Here is a 19,733-nt window from a genome sequence, read left to right as displayed (position 1 = left end):
ACACACACACACACACACACACACACACACACACACACACACACACACTTTACCCTTCACCTCCTTGGGGTCACCTCCTTGTGAATTCCTTTCTCTCCCAGGCAGCCTTTGCAAGACACCTTTCACTGCATTTTCAAAAGCCTGTCATGTCCTCCCCTTGCTGTGCAGCAGGCTCATTTAAACCATAAACCTCTTGAAGGCATGATTCCATTCCTTCTGTGTCTCCAGTAGGTGGGGCACTTGCTAATCCTGCTTTGTAAAAATGAATGAAGGAATAAATAGACAAGTGTAACCCAAGCAATGTGCTTAAATCAGATGAAACAGTTTGTTCTCTGCCTAGCTGGTATCCGTGGCTCACCTTCAGAATGTGTGCTCTTCAGATCATCTGCGCCAGAATCTTTTAGGTGTGTTCTCAGAATGCTATTTCTAAGCCCCAAGCCTGCACCTGTAGAAAGAAACTTTCAGGAATGCAGCCTGGGATGTGGAATTGGTGACTCTCGCGTGAGCTACTCTTTTTGTAAATGTCTATTGGTCAGCGTTTTGTCATTCTGCCAAAATGCTTGAGGAAAACAACTAAAGAGAAGAAAGGTTTGTTTTAGCTTAGAGTGCCCAGAGGTTTGGGCTCTGCTGCCTTGGGTCTGAGTTAAGGGCTGGAGCATGTGGCAGGGATTGATCTCTCACTGTTTGGTGAGTAGGAAGCTGAGAGAGAACGTGAGCAGCCAGGGCAAGCTATGCTGTTCAAGGAAAGGCCCAAAGTGACTTACTTTCTCTAGAAGGCAGGAAGTGGCAAATGTATTGGTGGACTAATACAATCCTTAGGTCAGAGCCCTCATAGTCCAGTAGCCTCTCAGCCATTGCATCAGCCAGATGGCTACCAAGACTTTCACACACAAACCTTTGGAGCATTTAGGATCTCAATAGACCCTCAAGCCCAGGTTCATATCACTCAGAGATCCTGGCTAGACACACTGCCAGTCAAACTCATCCTTATTGACAACGATGGTGGGCATTGTGCTTTGACATGTCTTTGGACTAGTGGTATGTTTCACAGTATACTGGAGCAGGTAACAGTGTCAAAGTCAAAGTCACTCTTTCCACCTGGTCCTAGAGCCTGCCAAGAAAGGAGGGAGGCTTAACTTAGCTGCTTACCGTGGAAGTGGCACAGCCTGGCAGGCAGAGGGCGTTCCTGCTCCTTGTCTCAGAGAGAGACGTTCTTAAAGAGAGCCGGCACTGTGCCTCTTTGTGTTATTGCTGTGTTGATGGAATCAAACAAGCAGAACGTCCACATTGCTTTAGGATTCTCTTTTCTCACTGCTGGTGTGACTGATGATTTAGGTACCTGTCATGCACTTAGAGAAAGTAGATACCAGAGTTCATGGCAATCAACACAAATAGGAGTTTTGCAGCCTGTTCCCTTTTTGGTAGTTTTAATTTAGTTTCTTTTTTTCCTCAGCAATCTTTTTTTTTTTAATAGGCTATATAATCAAACTCTCATACCTTAAGTTGCTGTGTCAATGGATTAAACAACCGCCTGTGAATTAAAAACAATTTTTTTTAAGTACTGTGTCTGTACTAAGCTCTTGCAGGCTCCAATCCCTCCATTCTTCCTTAGACAATAGGGTGCAGCAGTGCAGACAGTTCTGGCATTATATTAACTATTATAAATCATCTAAAGAAGCTTTAAATCAATAGGGGAGATGGAAAGGACTCAAGTGTCTGTGGAACTTGGTAGCAGTGGACAGAGGTTGTGGAAGCATCTCCAAGGTTACCAAGGGAGGATTGTACCTGATCCATTTGCTAGTCCTAATAGCATGTGCTGAGAACTCAAGAAGGGTCACACACAGAAGAGAGAGGGTAGACACATGGGCAGCTCCGGTGACGGCTGCCTCCAGGGACCTCTCCAGGCCTCGGCTTTCCACCTAGGAACTTGAGTGTGACAGCAGAGTAGAGACTAACGGTGCCACAGGCAGATCCCAGAGATGTGTGGTCGACCTTGCCCTTCCTAGACACACCTCTGAGGCCTTGCTCTGGGGCCATGTGTTCTAGTGAGCTGCCACTCAGTGATTCCTGCTGCTGTTGTCCTTCGCAGTTCATCTCTAGGCTCTCTAGCTTTCCAGACAACCTGTTGGTCGTGGTCCGCAGCTGGAGGTGTATTTACTTTTTTAGTTATCCACCCACTGGGAATGGCCATATATCATCTAGCAGGTCTTTAAAAAGTTCTCCTGGATAAGCAAAACTTCCCTTGTCTGGAGTGATCAATAGTGTCAAGGCATGAGGGACTTCTCAGTCATGAGTAAACACGGATGGGGCCCTCCCAGGGCTCATTTAAATGGAAGAGCAGGTAATAGTTCACTTGGGCTCATTTTCTAGTTTTTAAAATGCCATTTCTTTTCTAGCAGGATCAATTTTTAAGCTATTAACCCACTCTCTTTACATTTTTCTTGTGGTTTGGTTTATTCTAGTTGTTACTTAAGCCTCCCCAAAGGGAAGCATCAGATCAGATCTTGGCATGTGCCCCACTGCAAGAACTGTGGAGGTTTTAATGGAGGTGGTACTGAGGGGAGGGGAAGAGATTCTGGGATTGCCTAGGCCAGCCTTGGTACTGTGGCTTTGCATTTCACCTTATGAACTTGAGGGTGGAACCTTTGATTTTCAACTGTAAAAGATACAAGAAAAAAAAGTTTAAATGGTTTGGAGTAACTCTCTGTTATCCGTTTGTATTGTGAGACTATACTAAAGGACTTGAGGCTTGGCTGCTTTATAAAGAAAAGAGGTTTCTTTAGGATTATGGTTAGCACCCTCCTAACAATGCTGGAAAGGCATAAATTTAGTGCCGATCTGCAAGGGAGCAATTGGCAATAGCTGTGAGGATTGAAAACACACCCACCCTGGGCCTCCAGTCTTCCTAGAACTTTATTCCTCAGCTGTATCCGTCAATTCAAAGTGACATGTGCAGTAGGAGGGTGGAGGTGGCTGTCGCAGCACTGTGCATGCCAAGCATTTGAAAGCAAGTGACTCCATGAAAGACTGGTCAAACACGCTGCGTGGGACTTGTCTGCAGCCATTAGTGAAAGTCAGACAAGTCGACAAGAGGCAGTTAGGAGGAGCTCTGCAGTGGGCTGCTCAGGGAGAAGACTAGCCTTAGCAAGGTAACTGGAAATATGGTGCTTGTGTAAAGACAAGGCATTCAGAAGACCATCAGGGGCAACAGGCATTCCCTGATTCCCGCCCTGGTTCCCCTCTCGCCCTTATAAACGCACTGTAGGATGAAACACCCTCACACCACAGTGCACTGAATTCACCAAACAGAAAACTGATTGGATCTATTATAAAGCCAGACCTGCCTTTCCCAGAGGCCTCACCAACTCAGGCTGTGACAGTTGAACTGAGCCTCAGCATGGGTTTGGCTGAAATGGACCACAATCCTAATGATTGTAGTAAGATTTTTACTTACTTCTCTAGTTTTGGAGATATGGTTTTCATTTGCAGTCCAGGCTGGCTTCAAACAATCCTCTCAACTAATTCTTCTGGCTTAGCCTCTCAAGTAGCTGGGTGTATAGGTGCATGCCTCATTCAGCCCTTAGATCACCCTTACACTCCCCCACACACACACTTACACACACATACACGCACATGCAGACAAACACACACACATCCCTTCCTTGCCTCTGACTTTAGCACTGGCATTTATAGGTATATGCCACATTCAGCCTTTGGGTCCATCTCTCTCAGCCACTCCTGCTCCTTCACACTTGAGTGCTGGCATTACAAGCCTGTGCCACCACTGCCTTTCAGTTCTGCATTTGTAAGGATGAAATATTTTGAGAAAATATCGACCTTGGCCTTATTCTTAGTCTCTTTAGTTTTCATTCATCAGTTATCCATTCATGCTGGAATCTGAGTCATTGTCACAGGTCAGAATCCTTAGAAAACCAGCGAGGATCTCCCCGTAGATATGTTCTCAGGAAGTGTTTAGGAGTGGGAAAGTCAGAGCTGGCTTGGTACAGTTGTGGTACAAAACGATCACACCCAAGCATTGGCTCAGAGTGGAGGCAAAAGGCTCCGAGCCTTCTAACTCCATGCTGACCTGTGACTAAGGGCAGGTTGTCGCTGGGGGAGAATATGATCCTGACCCAGGTGCTGCCTGTCAGTGAAGCAGTGTGGGCTGCGGTCCAGGAGCAAGAGTCGGCGTGGACAGCGAGCACCCTGTACCCACATTTGCCTTGGCTTTACAGAGAGAGCAGTACCAGGCTTGCATTTGTTCTGAACATACCTGTGCTCAGCTACTTGTTGGCCATTACCAGCTGGTCCCTGAAAAAAATGTTTGTCCCCAGTAAAACTTGTCTCATTATGAACTGGGGGTACTTTGTTTGTTATGGAGCTTTGTAATGGGAGGGAAGGACTTTGACATGCTTAGGAACCACATCGGTCAGTCCCAACTGATGTATAAAACACTTTCCAGCATAGGGCTTAGGGAACACGGCAGAAGAAGGGGGCAGAGAGACTGCAAGATCCAGGACATTTGTTGTGAGATGTATCTCCTAGAAATACCGAGGCTATCCCCAGAAAGTTCACTAGCATGACCACCCAGACATGAGCTGAACAAAGACAAGAGCAATAGACACGCTGATGTGGATAGGAGAAAGCACAAAAGGACTTATTCCTACACAAAGAACTGCAGACAACTAGGAAGTGCTGAGAGAAGGAGAAATCGTCTTCCCAGGGAAGAGCACAGCAACTGGTTATCCAATACCAAATGGTCAGCCCCAAATACATACATATGAGTAACATTATACGGACAGAGTGTGCACATATGTGTCTCTGTGTCTGTGTGTGACAACAATTAATGGCAACAGAGGGTTTGAATTAAAAAAAAATAAGGAGGGATATAGCAGAGGATTTGGAGGGAGGAAAAGAAAGGGAGAAATGTTATAATTTTCATCTCAAAAGATCTATATAGTTTTAAAAATGTCATCCAGATGGCTTGACCAAGGTGGTTGTGTCCACGGGTAGATTCAAAACTACACAGGGTATAAATGAGCCACATGGCTTGTGGTTGGGATACTGTGGCCTGTCATTCTTGCCAGTCACTACCACTGTCACTTCTAAATGTCCTGTGAGTGGCTGGTCCTTGGCCCCGTCCTTCACAAGAGCCATGGGCATGTTTCCCATGCATACCGTCTGACTCTGGCACCCTCTCTTCCTCCAGGTGTCTCAGAAGCTCCCCCTGGTGATCGTGCAGGGGCACCTGGTCTCAGAAGGGATCCTGCTCTTCGGCCAGCAGCACTTCTATATCTGTGAGAACTTCACTCTTTCCCCCACGGGTGATGTCTACTGCACCCGCCACTGCTTATCCAAGTGAGTTCTCCTTTCCCCTGGCGGATTCCTCCGAGCCCTGCCCCCTTCCCGTTCCCTCTCTTCCCCTGTCTACTGTTTACTGTGGGCTTAGAGACACGGGATGAAAGAGAAGCCATGGCTGTATGGCTGTGACTCTCCAAAGCCAGCCTCCGGGCTGGGTAAAACATGGCAGCTCTGAATGGCTTCCTACCAGGCATTGTGCCACAGCACTTGGGGACCTGTCCTGAGGTTATTTGGATAACAGGCTTCACCCATCTCAGGGTACACATTCAACAACCGAGACAGTGGCTGCTGTCCATAGGCAATACAGACAGGCTTCTTGGAAAAGAGGTTGGAACACACTACCATTCTAGAACAAAATATATATGATGGGGTGGGGGGTGTGGAGGGCACTTTCGTGACCATGGTTGGGAGACATCCTGACATTGATGTGATAAGGGAGAGCTGCCTGAGGATGTGGCTAAGCTCTCACAATGAGCGAGATTTGGATTGCACTTTCTGAGCCACTATCTGGCTCGGGTGGCACATGTGTTACACCAACACTCAGGAGGCTGAGGCAGAAAGATGGCAACCTGGAGGCCAGCAAGGGCTATAGGTTAGAGTCTTATCTCAAGAAAACAACGCAAAACAACCAAATGAGGAAAGACACCAGGTTTCCCACCTTTACCCCAACTAGTAGCAGACATCATCAACAGGAAATCTTAAGGCCACTCTGTAGTGACAAATCTTTGGTTTTTGAGGGTTCAGCTATCTCCTACTGACTACTCTGTGCTCATGAAGGAAAACCACTCAAAGTCAAACTTACGGCTTTTTGAAATTTGTCGAGTTGTGTGTTTTCTCATGGTCCTTGCTCTTAAGAGATGGAGAGTTTTTTGTTATTGTTGTTGTTTTCACTGTGGTCTGCAAAGGTTCCTGGGTTGACAGAGCAACTTCTTAGCCTGGTGACTTTTAAAGTGGCTTACTCCAGAGTCACCCAGAGGGATCATTAGAACACAGACTTCTGGGCTCTGTCCTTTCTCTGGTTTCTAATACAGTATGTCCGGGAGTATCTGATATTTTGCCAGCTCCTGGCTCAGGCTGATTCTACTAGTCACCAGGGACCAGACTTTGAAAACCCTTGTTTTTGGATGTTGGCAAAGCAGTCAGTCTTGACCTCTCAATAGCAAGAACTGTAACTCCCAGCCGTCGTGATTCCCAGCTTGTGTCAGGAAGCCAGAGCTAAAGGGGATGCAGAAGAGTGCATGCCAGCCCACCCTATTTACATTAGTGTTAAAATTTGCTTTTTTATACTTACTAATGTCCTCTCTGATAATTTCCATCTTTTATTCATACCAAAACCTCTCCCATTGCTCCAAGTCTTTGATGATTTTCCAAAGCTGGAGGAGCATAATTAATACTTGGCACACTCATCTCATCTTCTTGCTCATGTTTTATTGATAGTGATCAATACGGACAGTGGGTCTGCAGGCTGGCCTCTCTATGCTGATGGAAGCTCTCTGCTCTTTCTAGTTGCTCAGCATGCCCATGTAATGACATGCACAACCCGTTGCTTCAGGCTTCACCTAGGCTTGGATTGAACTGGCCTTAGATAAGATACTATTGATCAGTTACACTTTGTTTTCATCATCAAGTTGTCTATCTCTGTGCTTGTAATAGAAGCCCCGTGGTCGGGCATTTGATTTCTAATGGCAAGAGTGACTTCCCATGTCTGGAAACATGCATTTCTAGACTCCAGGTAGAGTGCAAACAATTTGGGATGTTTGCAGGGAATTGCCGAGGTATTTCTAGTCACCCCAAGAACCCCCACTACCACCACCACTGCCCCAGGTCTCGTCTATGGCCTGAGAAAATGCTGTTATTACTAGAAAAGCAGCTCTCCCAGCCAGGCTCACAGATCATATCAGATCAATGGGGATTAGGCCTTATTTTGACCATGGAGACTAAGGAAGATACAGAAATAAGCCTGTTAAAAATAAAGCAGGGTCAAACTTGAAATGCTTCTTTAAAAGCCATCAAGTTGAGCACTGCGGGGCATTAGACCTTGGAAGAGGCTCGCTGATGCACCACAAAAATATCCCCCAATAAAGCCCCAGAACACTGTGGATGCCCCATCAGTGACTGGACTCAGGCATGTTCTGCTGAGGTGAAGAAGCTCTGAGAGGTTGGGCTCCTTCTTATACTGGTTTCCCTTCGGAATGGTTAGTGGCTGCATTCGTTTATCTGGGCTGTTAAGAATTAGGTGACCCAAAAGAACCACAGAATTTTATAGCTAAGCAGCCTTATAATCTAAAAGGATGAATCAAGGTGTCAGCAGGAACCCACTGTCTCAGCTGCTCAAGAAGGAAAACCTCCTCTCCCCTTAGCTTCTGTTGTCTGGGCAACCTTTGGAACTCCTTGAATTGTACATAGACATATCACTCCAGCTACAAAGCTGTCTTTTGTCTCATGTCTTCACAGATCTCCCCTTTTATGAAGTCATCAATTGTATTGGATTAGAACCCACTCTGGTGACTTTGACTTGATGGCTTCTCTAAATGCCCCATGTTCAAACAAAGTCCCACTCTGACATAAACATAACACTTTAGGGAGTCATAATTTTACCTTAAACAGTATCATCCACCTGAACCTTCCAGGTCAGGTATGGAACCCGTTACTCTTTCCATGTCTGTGAGCAGAGTTGGGCATCATTTATCTGTTGAATTCAATTCTGCAAAGTCACTAAACATCCATAGTGTGTGTGGCATCGTGGTGGCTCCACAGAAACAAAGATATGAAGAGTATAGATCCCTGAGATTACTGTCACAAACTTTCAGCATCATTCTGACAAAATTTAGTGACCTCAAATAGGGGCAAACTGCAGTATATTTTATTTTGAAACCTACCTCATCTGTCAAAGAGCAAGCCAGTCAGTGTCACGACCATCATTTACCTGACATAGTGGATTTCTCTAATGTAACTATTAAAAGCTATACTGAGGTCACTCTAGCCAATTTCATATGCCAAGATGGCTGCTTGACATATGAAGTAGAACAGCATCCTGTGAACTGTAACAACAGGTCCACCTAACGATAAACAGGGACCAATCTGTTCCTTTTTTCCCACTCACCCTGGATGTCTCAGCATTGATTTATTGAGCATGATATATAAGATGCATGGTTATCCAAAGCACCCAGTGACACCTATATGAATACTGCATGTGACCGACTTCAACCTGGACTTGTAGCGGTGAACTCAACAATGGACATACTTTAACTTTTCTGAGGATCCGTGTCTGCCCATTCTGTCCTATATAAATGGTTATGCAGCTCCTACAAGCATGAGGGAAATGTTTCTTTCTTTTCTCCCCATGTCCCCAAGTTCCAGGACACTTTTTCTTCAGGTTGCCAACGTTTCACAGGTGTCGGTTGTAGAATCATAGCGTGGGGTAAGCTGAAAGGTGGGAAGCTGTGGAGGAGCTCTGCAAACACTCTGAGGTGGCCTTGCTGTCTCCAAGGACACTACTGAATGAGCATGGGTTTAAGAATCAAGAGGACCTAGGTTTGAATGCAATAACAAAATGCAACCTTAGGGGAAGTGTCACCTCCCAAAAGCAGCTTCCAGGCTTATAACTGGAAAAGACCATGGTGCATGTTCAGGGGAGACTCATCTAGGATCAGAACAAACACTGGGCAGGGAAGTACTGAGCAGCTAGGGTGCATGACAATCACTTAACAAGCATGCACAGGGCTGAGGGGAAGAGGAGGGCACAGAAGCTGTGAGCAAAGGCCTCTACTTTTGTCAGTGCTGCACAGGAGCTGCTGACCAGCTCTGTGGTGAAGCTAAGGTGCAGAGTGTTTTCTGTGGGTTTCATATCAGGGGTCTATGAGGCACAGAAAAGATTAACAGTTGTCATTCCCACCAGAGCTTCGTCTAGATGATGTTTGGCTTAAGCAAAGGGTGGGAGGTGTGGTTATCACCCTTGCCTCGCCTCTCTGAAAGTCAGAAATATTTAGAAACAGCTCAACTTAGACCCAGCAGCGGCTTTGGTAATGCACAAGGAGTCTCAGTCAGAAATAGCTTCCTGGCCAAGGCTTCCAAAACAAAAACCACATTTTCTTTTTGTTTAGCCCTACAGCAGTGTGGCTCTGACCAGAGGGTCCAGGAAGGCTGCTCTGAGGAGGGCCAGGAGGGGTTGCAAAGAGCCTGAGTTTGCATCTTTAACGATAACTGCATAAGGGGTACCCAAAGAGTCCTGAGTTCCACCTTGTCCTACAGGGACCTTCAACTAGACATGAAGGTTTAAGCTCTTCATAATATGGAACCTAGACCACCACTGGCTAGAGTGGAAACTTCCACTGGGTGTGTGACAGCCTGACCACTCTCAGCTACAGAATTGTTGCATAGCGATCTCATGGGTTCCTCTAGGGGCTAGAATCAGGAGGTAACCCCCATATCTCCACCTTGGCCAGGGTTCCTTCACCTCTGGCCTCACTAGGCCTGTGATCAGAACATGAATTCCTTTAGCATCGATGTGTTGGGGCAGGTATCATTTATCTTAAAGGGAAATTTTATCAGAATGGTCAGAAAGTTTGCAGCAGTCTACACACAGTTTAAGATAAAAATAAAATCTAAATAAATGCAAATAACCTGGCCATGTGGCCTAGCTATTCAGAAATGGATCTGGCTAAGAGGGAAGTTAACTTTATTTCACAACGAAGTGGGTGCTGAAAACACCCAGCTCACCTCAAGGTGCACTGGTGTCTCAAGAACACAGAATGGTCACTACTTTGAGAAGAAGTGTTTGTACAGATCTGAGGTTCTCTTCCCTCTCTACTTGCTTCAAAATAGGCAGGCTCATTCTGACCCTTTCCATGGAAAGCCTCCTGAGATCCCTGTGTGATCCTATTCCTGGGCTACCTTCTGTGTCCTAGAGACTCCATGTCACATGAGGTGGTACTCCAGTTACATGTGTCATGGCTCTGCTCTTTGGCAGGATGCTGGTTGGCCCTCTAAGGCCTAGCTTTTGAGAATTTAGGAGGCTATCAATCCCATTATCTCAACCAAGCCTGTACCTTGCAAACCAAGTGAGTCCCAGCATCCAAGGAGTTCTTTCTGAGATGTCTTACACCATGTCTTTATCAGTGGATCTTTATCTCATGACACATTCAACAACTCTGGGCGGTCTATCTGAAGAGCTCCCAGGGTCACTACTGACGCAAGATTGGGGAGAAATGGGTCTAAGGTACCAAATAGCCATGTGATGTAACAAATTTTTAGACCTCTGAACCCAGGGAGTTTTCTCACATACACAGCTCTGCACCCTGGATCACCATGACTCTGCCCCAATGACACTAGTACTCTGCCTACTCTTCAAGGGCAGAGCAGAATAGGTGTGAAGCACTCAGCCTTTCAGGTCATCAGAGGCCAACAGAACAGTTGGCACAATTGTAGCCCTCCTCCAGTGTCCCCCTGAAGCTGTGGGTCCAGGAGACGAGCCTATCAGCACTTTCTCCTATGGGTGTCCACACGGGTGTATCTTGCTTCCTTTTCAGCATCAGCGATCCCTTCATTTTCAACATGTGCAGCAAAGACAGGTCCTCTGACCAGTACTCCTGCCAGCGCCATGCCTACGGCGACCTCAGAGAGCTCCGGCAGGCACGCTTTCTCTTGCAGGTTAGTTGAGGGGCTCTGACCCCACCCAGGGTGTAAGGAGAGGGTTGATTATCATGACAGAGGTGAACCAGGTGTCATCAGAGGCACCTCTCTGTGATCCCCCATGTCTGCTACATACAGCCCAGGACTCTTGTGGAGAAACGACGAGCATCATTTCCCTGGGCATGCTCCGCGGCAACCTCAACAGGCTCTCTGCCCAGACCATTAACTGCTGGGCTGTTCTTGCTCACTGGCTCTTATAAGAATCAGCATCTTCTCCCCATTCCTTGCAGAAATGCGCTAATATGGATAATGCTTCTAATCAGGTTTAAGAAGAATGTCAAAACATGATTTTAAGAATTTGGGACATCACGGAATGCTGATGATCCAGAGGCATCCTGAACACACGTCACCAGTCCCCACTCCTGACTTCCCCCGGAACTTGCCTAGCTCTGAACTTATTATCTCCCAGGTCAAACGATTTAGGGACCTGATGACTGTCCCCTCTGATACGTCTTCCAGAACCTCCCCACTGACCACGAAGGCTTCCTATGTGCTAAACAGAGGTGGAAGCTGCTGCAAGAGAGTGAGTTCAGCCATGAGCTCCTGCGCCACTTTCTGCATAGATTCGAAAGTGTCACCTGCAGCATGAGCAGGAGGAAGAACTCTGGGTCCTAGTGCCTACATCCCAACTTATCTCCATCAGTCTGACTTCACCGAGGGCAAGGCTGCCGCACTAAGGCCTTCAAGGCAGCTTCAGGACACAGGGAGATGAGAGCCTAGAACAAGGAGGCGGCCAGGGTTCATCCCTCTCTACAGGTTCTGCGATAGTTCCCAAGGACAGAAAGGGGCACTGTTTAACTTGGAAGAATCTAATAAGGGATCCTTGGATTTGTGGCTTCATTTGCGGGTGTGTGGAACACTTCAATTCCTCATGTAATCCTCCTGCAGCAACGTCATTATCCTCTAAATCTAAAGCTCAGAGAGACATTTCAAGGGAGTAAATTCTAGGGAGTTCCAGCTACCCTGCAGACCATGGTCTACTCAGTCCTTTTCCTCCATCGTTGCTACTTTTGCCTGATATTTTGATTCTTACTGTTTTTCCTGACTCTGAGCTCTCTTCAAAAGGAGAGAACGGAGTGAGACAGGGAATGGAAGAAGTCCCCTCCAGGAAGATCCCAGGCATTGTGGCTGGTCCATGGCTTCATCCCCGTTATGGTTCCCTTGATCGCTTCTCCAGGCCACCTCACCCTCTAGTCCCAGGCAGCCGTGCCTACCCCTTCCTACACTGTACATACAGCACTGAGCACATGTCAGGCACACAGTCTGTGCCTGGTCCTTTCCTAGGCTCTTATGCTTGTCCTGCAGGTTATACACACAGCTTGGTGTCATCGTGAATGTGTTTCCTTCTTCCCAGGAATTAGTGGTTGCTTCCAGGTGGTTGTCTTTTGGATGGTGTGGAAGTCAGAAGTGGGAGAGCATCTGTGTCTCCAAGAGGCAGGATGTCTGAGGGAGAAACATTTATTATCCAGTTCTGGGTTCTCCCAGGAGAGTTAGAGCCTGCCACTGAGGGGATCTGGGTAAGCTGGGTAAACTCTAGGGACTGGATTCTGCTGCCTCATCATTCTCTCTACAGAGAAAAGCAACTCATATTCTTGTACATCTTGGTAGAAAAGAACTTAAGGTGCCCACATAAATACCCCTCCTGCCAGGATAACCAGGCTGGGAGAACTTGCTGACCTCCAGGAGAAGCAGGTCGTACTTGGGGCTGGTTGCATAACCCCGGACCCAAGGCTGATGCTTGACCCTTCATGTCCAGGCTTCTGTCACCCTGGCTTTCTCTTCAGTCCTGGGAATTCTCCCCCTGCCCTGATGCGTGTCATCCCTATGGCTCATCCCACATCGGGAATTGTGGTATCCCTTATTCCAAGTCTGTTATATGCGTAGCTTGGAATAGACGGAAGAGAGAGAGAGAGAGAGAGAGAGAGAGAGAAGGAGGAAGAAAAGGAAACAACCAAAGAAAAGCAAGAAAATCATGTAGAGTTTATTCAGGCATTGCGGTGTGGCCACATCAGGATGTCTCAGCAACATGCGTTTGAGAAGCACCTCCGTGTTCTGTGTCTACAGACGAATTTGCCATGGGCTAGGTGGAGAGTCATCCCTACACCATAACTTCCGGGGATTTCTGGTGAGGTGATCTCTACTTTAGGAAACCAAGCCCATGACCAAGAAATGTTATGGAACTCGAGTGTGCAACTCAGCATGCTCTCCCTTTGCCTGCACTTCACCCATCCCGCAAATGAAGCCTTCACTTCCTGTCTCCCCTGCAGACGTCATCTGTGGCAGCATCCACTGACCCGAGCCCCACTCACCCATCACCCTAGGTTCGGCTAGAGAGAGGTTCACACTAACCACAAAGGCTTCCTACCACAGTGACCCCCTTGGGAAGCCGCCACCCCCGCCCTCACCCAGGGGTGCCTCTGTTCTGGGAGGCATCATTCATAATGACGTGGTTTCTCTGTCCAGGATATTGCCCTGGAGATCTTCTTCCAGAATGGGTATTCCAGGCTCCTCGTCTTCTACAACAATGACCGGAGTAAAGCTTTCAAAATGTAAGGACTGAGAAATTCTCATTTCAAATAAATGTTCTTAAACCCTTAACACACAGAGATTTCCCAGCTCTACTCTGAGGAAAAGTGTTTGCATAACCCATAGCAAGCAGAACTTAGGTGAAGTACAGGAAGAACTTTCAGACTTTTGGGACAATGTACAAACAAGTGACTGAAGGGAGAAAGCCATGCAGAGGCAGGCTCTTTAAGAAGCTGGCATGTAATGGACCTGCCAGAATATTTTGGCTGTATTTTCTAACTTTCCAAGTCTTTTTTTTTTTTTTTGGCTTAATATTTCTATTGGATTCCAATTGCCAATTTTAGGCATCCCAATTTCATATTTCAGTGGAAAGAACTCCAAGCCTAAGTGTCTTTTCTAAGAGAAGCCTGCTGTTTCACTTCAGCCCCTTCTCCGTGTAGATGAATCAATCTCAGCAATGACAGTGTCTGAATTTCTAATATGCAAAGTTATTTATTTCTATTGTTACTGAAGCCACAGAGAAATGGACAGATCTGTGGAAAAACTAGGCAGAGACAAGGGCAGGGTCTTGGTCACCAGCCGAGCACACGAGGTGGAGGAGCAGGTGACCTCTGACCCCCTGAACTAGGGAGCATCTGGCTTTACTTTTCTGATTCGGTAAGTGACCCCAGGGCCAGTTGCCACATTCAGGACAGGACTTGGAGGAAAACGGTGCACAGGCTTGTGTCTGCCACGGACACTTCCATTTAAATCATGTAACTCCTGTTGTCTGAATGGGCTGAGCAGACACTCAGTGCTCAAGTTGCCTCATGTCCCCCCTCTGTACTGTGGCATTTCCGTTCTGCTACTCTAATGGCATGTTTGAGGTAACCAGTTTATAGGAAGTAGTTTATCTGATGTCACCTGTTGGAGGTCTCAGTACTCAACCAGTTGGTGTCATTACTCTGTGCCTGTTGTCAAACAGTGCATGATGCTAACAGCATGTGCCAGAGATATCACCCCATGGCAGGAAAGCAAACAGGAGCCAAAGGAGGCAGTGTGGGACCCACAGTCCCCTTTATGAATAGGCCCAACAATGACCTACAGGCCTTCATTTCATCTAATCTCCCCACCGTCCCATTCCAATAGCAGCACCCTGGGAACCATGCCTTTCTACAGGGTCTTTGAGGGACATGTACATTTCCAACATTAACTGAGCAGGTGCTCTAATGCAGACTGTGTGCTCTAGGAGACTTAAGATAACCTTTGAGCCCACAGTGTTACACAGGAAGGTGCAAAAGTAGTTGTCAAATCGGTCACTGAAAGGTAAGGTGGCTAGGCCCCCAAAAGGACCTTCAAACCCCTTGATTTAGTAACTATTGTTTTCTGCCATTGTTGTTATTAACGGACCTAGCTATTGCGATGCAAGAGGCTGCCAAAGGTGTAGGTACCTTATAGGCACCTGAGGCCCAGTGACCAGGAATGCAGGGCATGATGAGGGGCATGATGGGGCAAGCAGAACTACCAGTTCTGACATTGTTTCTCCTGCTGGCGGGAGAGCTGTGACTCTGCTGATGAAACTATTTCCTTTTTTTTTCTTTAGCTTTTGCACTTTCCAACCAAGCTTGAAAGGGAAAGGCAATGCAGAGGACCTCTTCGACCTAAGGTAATGTTGGGGCACAGAGCATGCTTTGTCTTCATTCTCCCACTCTGGAGCCATGCAAAGGGCACAGTCATTTGTTTGCAATTTTTTTCCCAATATACTCAGGCTTGAATGGCAAGTATACCCTACCCTAGAAGGGTGAGACTTAGGTCCCAGACCTAAGACACTTCATTATGTATATGCAAATATTCAAAATTCCTTAACTGCCTGAAATTCGAACATTTCTGATTCTAAGGATTTTGGATAAGCGATACTCAATATAATGAGTATTATTATGTGGTCATTATTATTATGTGGGTCATCTTGCTCTGGAGAATGGTTTTCTTCTCCCAAACTTAGCAGCACCTCTTCTGCAAGGACCCGGCTCCTTGGAAGGCCAATCTAAGATCAATTTTTTTTTCTTTCTGTTGAGAATGAGAATAAGAAGGTGGGGACTGGTTTTATCCAGATGTACAGGCAGTCTGTTGTCATCCCAGAAATAGTATTCAGAAAATTGTATTAAGAATGGACGGTTTGATCAATTTATTCAAAATATTGATAGCTTGTGATATGATATCTGATACTCAACAAAGTGACAAGCAAAACCACCCCAGACTCTTTTATCCTCGTTGAGTTTATTGTATTCTCAAAAGGATACACATCTCAGTTTAGTCTGAGAAACACAATTGGGAGTGGTGAGGGAAGGCTTAGTAAGGAAAAATGAACAAATTAAGCTTGGTCAGTGATGGATCTATCATACAGGGGGCCAGGAGGGAAACTTTCTGGAATTTGGGGGTGGAAGTGAAGCCCTAAGGGAGCTCGGCTAGCCTGGCAAAGGCTGCTGCATATGGTGTGTAAGGATCTACTGAAAACAGATAAGCTTAATGGTGAGTTTGTGAAGATTTTTTGAACCGGAATCTTTGTAATGATATTATTTCTATGAATAACTGGGGTTAGGTTCAGCAGAGGAAGGAAGGACCTGACTTGTCTTTGAGAAGAATTACCTTGGCAATTGGGTCTGGAATAGAGCATAGTAGGTCAAGGGCAAAAGTAGAGATTGCCTTGGAGCCCACTGCAGAGACCCAGGAGACCAATGCTGATAGTGGTCATACTGTGGACACATGCTGATGGTGCAGTAACGGAATCTGATGACCAATGTGAGGGGTTCATGAGACAGAAGGAAGACTTAGAGGAGGAAGGTTTAATACTGAGTCATTGGGAAACATTGTGGGGACAGCCAGAATGAGCTTCAGTGGGTGCTACGTATTGCAAGCTTTATTTGGTACATGTGAATTTAGAGATGCCTGCCACGCTTTCAGGAGGGGTCCAGGGCACATCGTGTAGACCATCAGAAATGACAAACTGTGAGTTTAAGGAGAAGGTCCTGATGAGACATAATTTGTAGTATTTAAACCAGGAGGGTGAAATCAGGATGTGAATGCATGCATGTGGAGAAGAGTGGAGAGCTCTGCCTTGGACACACAGGGGATGGCAGGGAGAAAGCCCATAGGGATGATCCCACTAGGAGTGGAGAAGGAAGAGACAGAGACTAGCCCAGACTGTGGGTGTGGGGAAGCTCCTAGAAGTCTTTTGGGTGCTTCAAGGTAGGAGTGGTCAGACATTATCAATAGACCAAACAGGATAAGAACCGAGGTGTGACCTCCGATCTCGGCAACATGGAGTCATTGACAGCTTTAATGACTGCTGGCAAAGGCAGGAAGGACATTAGTTCTTTCACTAGCCAAGTGGGAAGTCAAGGAGAGTCAGGGCACTGTGCAGGACACTGCTGTGGGTCAATGGTGGTGAGGTGGCTGTTTGCCAACTCTAATGGACATAGTTCAATAGCTGATGAAGCTAAGCCTGAAGTGTTCGGGTCCACTGATATCACTCTTGGACATCTTACATTGTTCTCATGAAAGGCTAATTATCTTCACTTAGAGCTCTCAGGTCATTTCATGGCAAGCTGTCAGCCACCCATATAAATGAATAGAAGTAAAAACAAGGACCCATTACCTCATGTGCCTGAAGAAAACAAAACAAAAATCCAGCTCATCATCATGTGTGGATGCCTCTCTGAGCTCTTGAAAGTCAGCTGGAAGCTTGGCTGTTCTCCAAGTGAGGACTTCCCTTGGGCCGGTTCTATTCTAGACAGGATTTAAGAATACTTTCACATCTATGCTTTCAGTACTTTATGGCCAAAGGAAGTCCACTTCAGAGCACACACCATATACTGATTATTTTAGCAAACTATCCACAATTTTTTCATTTTCTTAACTTGTGTTACATGCTCCTCTGGGAACCAATCAAATTATTTCATTGGTCAGATCAGGGCAGCATGCTCTTAGAAAGGTATCATATGAAGCACTAGGGGATCCCATACTTCTTAGGCTATTGTCCTCAGACTCTTAAAGGGCTCTACCCCAGCAATGCAAACCCTCTACCTATCTTAGTTTCTAGACCAGTTAGAGAGAAGGCAGACAGAGAAGGGGTAGGCAGAAGAATATAGAGGATGAACTGGCTGTGCCCACCAGGTTGGGGATCCCTACAGAGGGGGCTGTCAGGTAGTAAAATGACAGTTCTCTGTGATGGGTCAAATGTTCAGAAACTTCTCGCTGGACCTTGTACTGGCACCTGTATGGAACAGCTGCTTTTAGTTCCGCTGCGATGATTTTTCACAATGTGACAGGATCTGCCTGGGTCATTCTGTGTCATGTCTGGCATAGTTCCAGCATAGCCCCAAGCATGAAGACTTCTGTAGAAACCTTCTGTTGTCCACTAGGAACAGTTTATAGTGCTCTAGAGTTTATAATAAAACTCAATTTAAACACAATGTTCTATCACTGAGGGGTTTCTCTTCGTTTCCTTTATAAATTCTTCTTGAAAATAATAAAAGACAAGGAACTTAAAATGTCAGTGATAAGAAGTTATGTAATTCCTACAAAATGGTGATCTTCTGTGACCAGTTATGGTGCAAAGGGACAATCTTAGCAGCCTGGAGCTCAACATCAAGTTCCCTTCTCATCCCACTTCCACCTTAAGTTTCCCTCCTCAGAGATCAGTAGAACTGGCTCAGGGGCTAATATCCGTAATATACATGATTATTTTAGTAAAGCTCATTTCAGCTTCTCCCTGAATGGAGCAATATGGTTTCTGGGTTTCTTGATGATATAAAGCCCCAAGAGGTCCATGATGGAAGATGAAGCAATCCATCCCTCTCAGCCCAGGGAACAACAGTTGTAACCAGAAGTAAAATAAATGCTGACACAAACTCAAAATGAGTGTGACAACCAATACTCCCGCATTCAGGAGCTTCTAACACATTCTTGCAACTCCATGGAATTGGGGAACAGATGTGTGAAGGTCCAGGGATGGTGGGAAGCAGCCTACTGATTTATTTACCCCAGATGATACCACTGCCCAAAAAACCTAGAACACAGACACAGAAGCCATGTATATTTTTAATCAAATGTCTTAGGATCTGCAAGGATACAATAAACAATGAGTATTTGAATTCACTGGGCTGAAGGTAAAGTGCTTTCCTGCTTTAAATACCTCAACTGTGTGGCGTGGCTGAAGAGTTATAGCTCAGGGCTTACTGGGTATGCTAGAGTCAAATATTAACCATGCCACAGTGACTTGTAAGTTTGTACTGGAAAGATGTACAAAGATCTGCCTATTATTGAGTCTAGGTTGTACACTTTTTTTAAAGAAACATCCTTAACTTGTTTATTTTATTTTTTACAATTTATTTATTATATGTCCCGATTGAAGCCCACCTCCCTCAACTACTCCCAGTCCCATCCTCCCTTCCCCCCATCCCTTTTCCCTAGTCCAATGAAAGGGGAGTTCTCTTCCTCTGCCATCTGCCCATAGCTTATCAAGTCTCCTCAGGACTGCCTGGATCCTCTTCCTCTTTGGCCTGGCAAGGCCGCATCACCAGGGGCAAGTGATCAAAGAGCAGTCAACTGAGTTCACGGAAGAGGGAGCCTCTGCAACCCTTACTCAGGAACTCACATGGAGAATGAGCTGTCAATTGGCTACATCTAGTAAGGGGTGTCTAGGTCCTCTCCATGCATGGTCTTTGATTGGTGCATCAGTGTCTGCAGGATGCCCTAGGCTCAGAATTTTTTTTTAGCATTTTTGGTCTCCTTGTAGGGCTCCAGTCCTCTCTGTGTCCTTCTATCCCTTCCTTCTTCCATAAGACTCCCTGCGCTCTGCCCAAAGTTTGGCTGTGAGTCTCAACATCTGCTTCAATCCCGTTGGCTGTAGCCTTTCAGAGGACCCTCTATAATAGGCTCCCATCCTGTTCTCTGTCCTAGATTCACAGGAAGGTGCAAAACAGTAGAGTTACATGCTTCATTTATGCCCCACCCATGGAAGCAGGCAGTTTAACCACTGAAATATTAAAACCAGGGCTATTGCATGTCTACACCTTTTTTCACTGTAGATTCACGTAAGTGCCACTGCAATCCTCAGGCACAATCTCTTGATCATTACAAAGACAGCTCTTGTACTGCCACTTCACTATCAGACC

At 46.1% G+C, this 19,733-nt stretch overlaps 1 protein-coding gene across 1 annotated transcript in view; it reads left to right on the top strand.

Annotated features, from left to right (window-relative positions):
* Wdfy4 (WDFY family member 4) overlaps positions 1 to 19,733 on the top strand; it is a 206,044-nt gene that overhangs the window by 132,367 nt on the left and 53,944 nt on the right. Inside the window, exons 43-46 of the mRNA XM_055612466.1 lie at positions 5,210 to 5,358; positions 10,890 to 11,010; positions 13,516 to 13,601; positions 15,161 to 15,223. Coding sequence (XP_055468441.1) covers positions 5,210 to 5,358; positions 10,890 to 11,010; positions 13,516 to 13,601; positions 15,161 to 15,223 — 419 coding nt within the window. The remainder of the gene's footprint in view (positions 1 to 5,209; positions 5,359 to 10,889; positions 11,011 to 13,515; positions 13,602 to 15,160; positions 15,224 to 19,733) is intronic.

The sequence above is a fragment of the Psammomys obesus genome, unplaced genomic scaffold, assembly GCF_907164565.1.
Source record: "Psammomys obesus unplaced genomic scaffold, mPsaObe1.curated_primary_1811, whole genome shotgun sequence".
Classification (NCBI taxonomy): Eukaryota; Metazoa; Chordata; class Mammalia; order Rodentia; family Muridae; genus Psammomys; species Psammomys obesus.
Note: the sequence above shows the minus strand (reverse complement) of the source record. Positions and strands in the feature narration are given on the sequence as shown.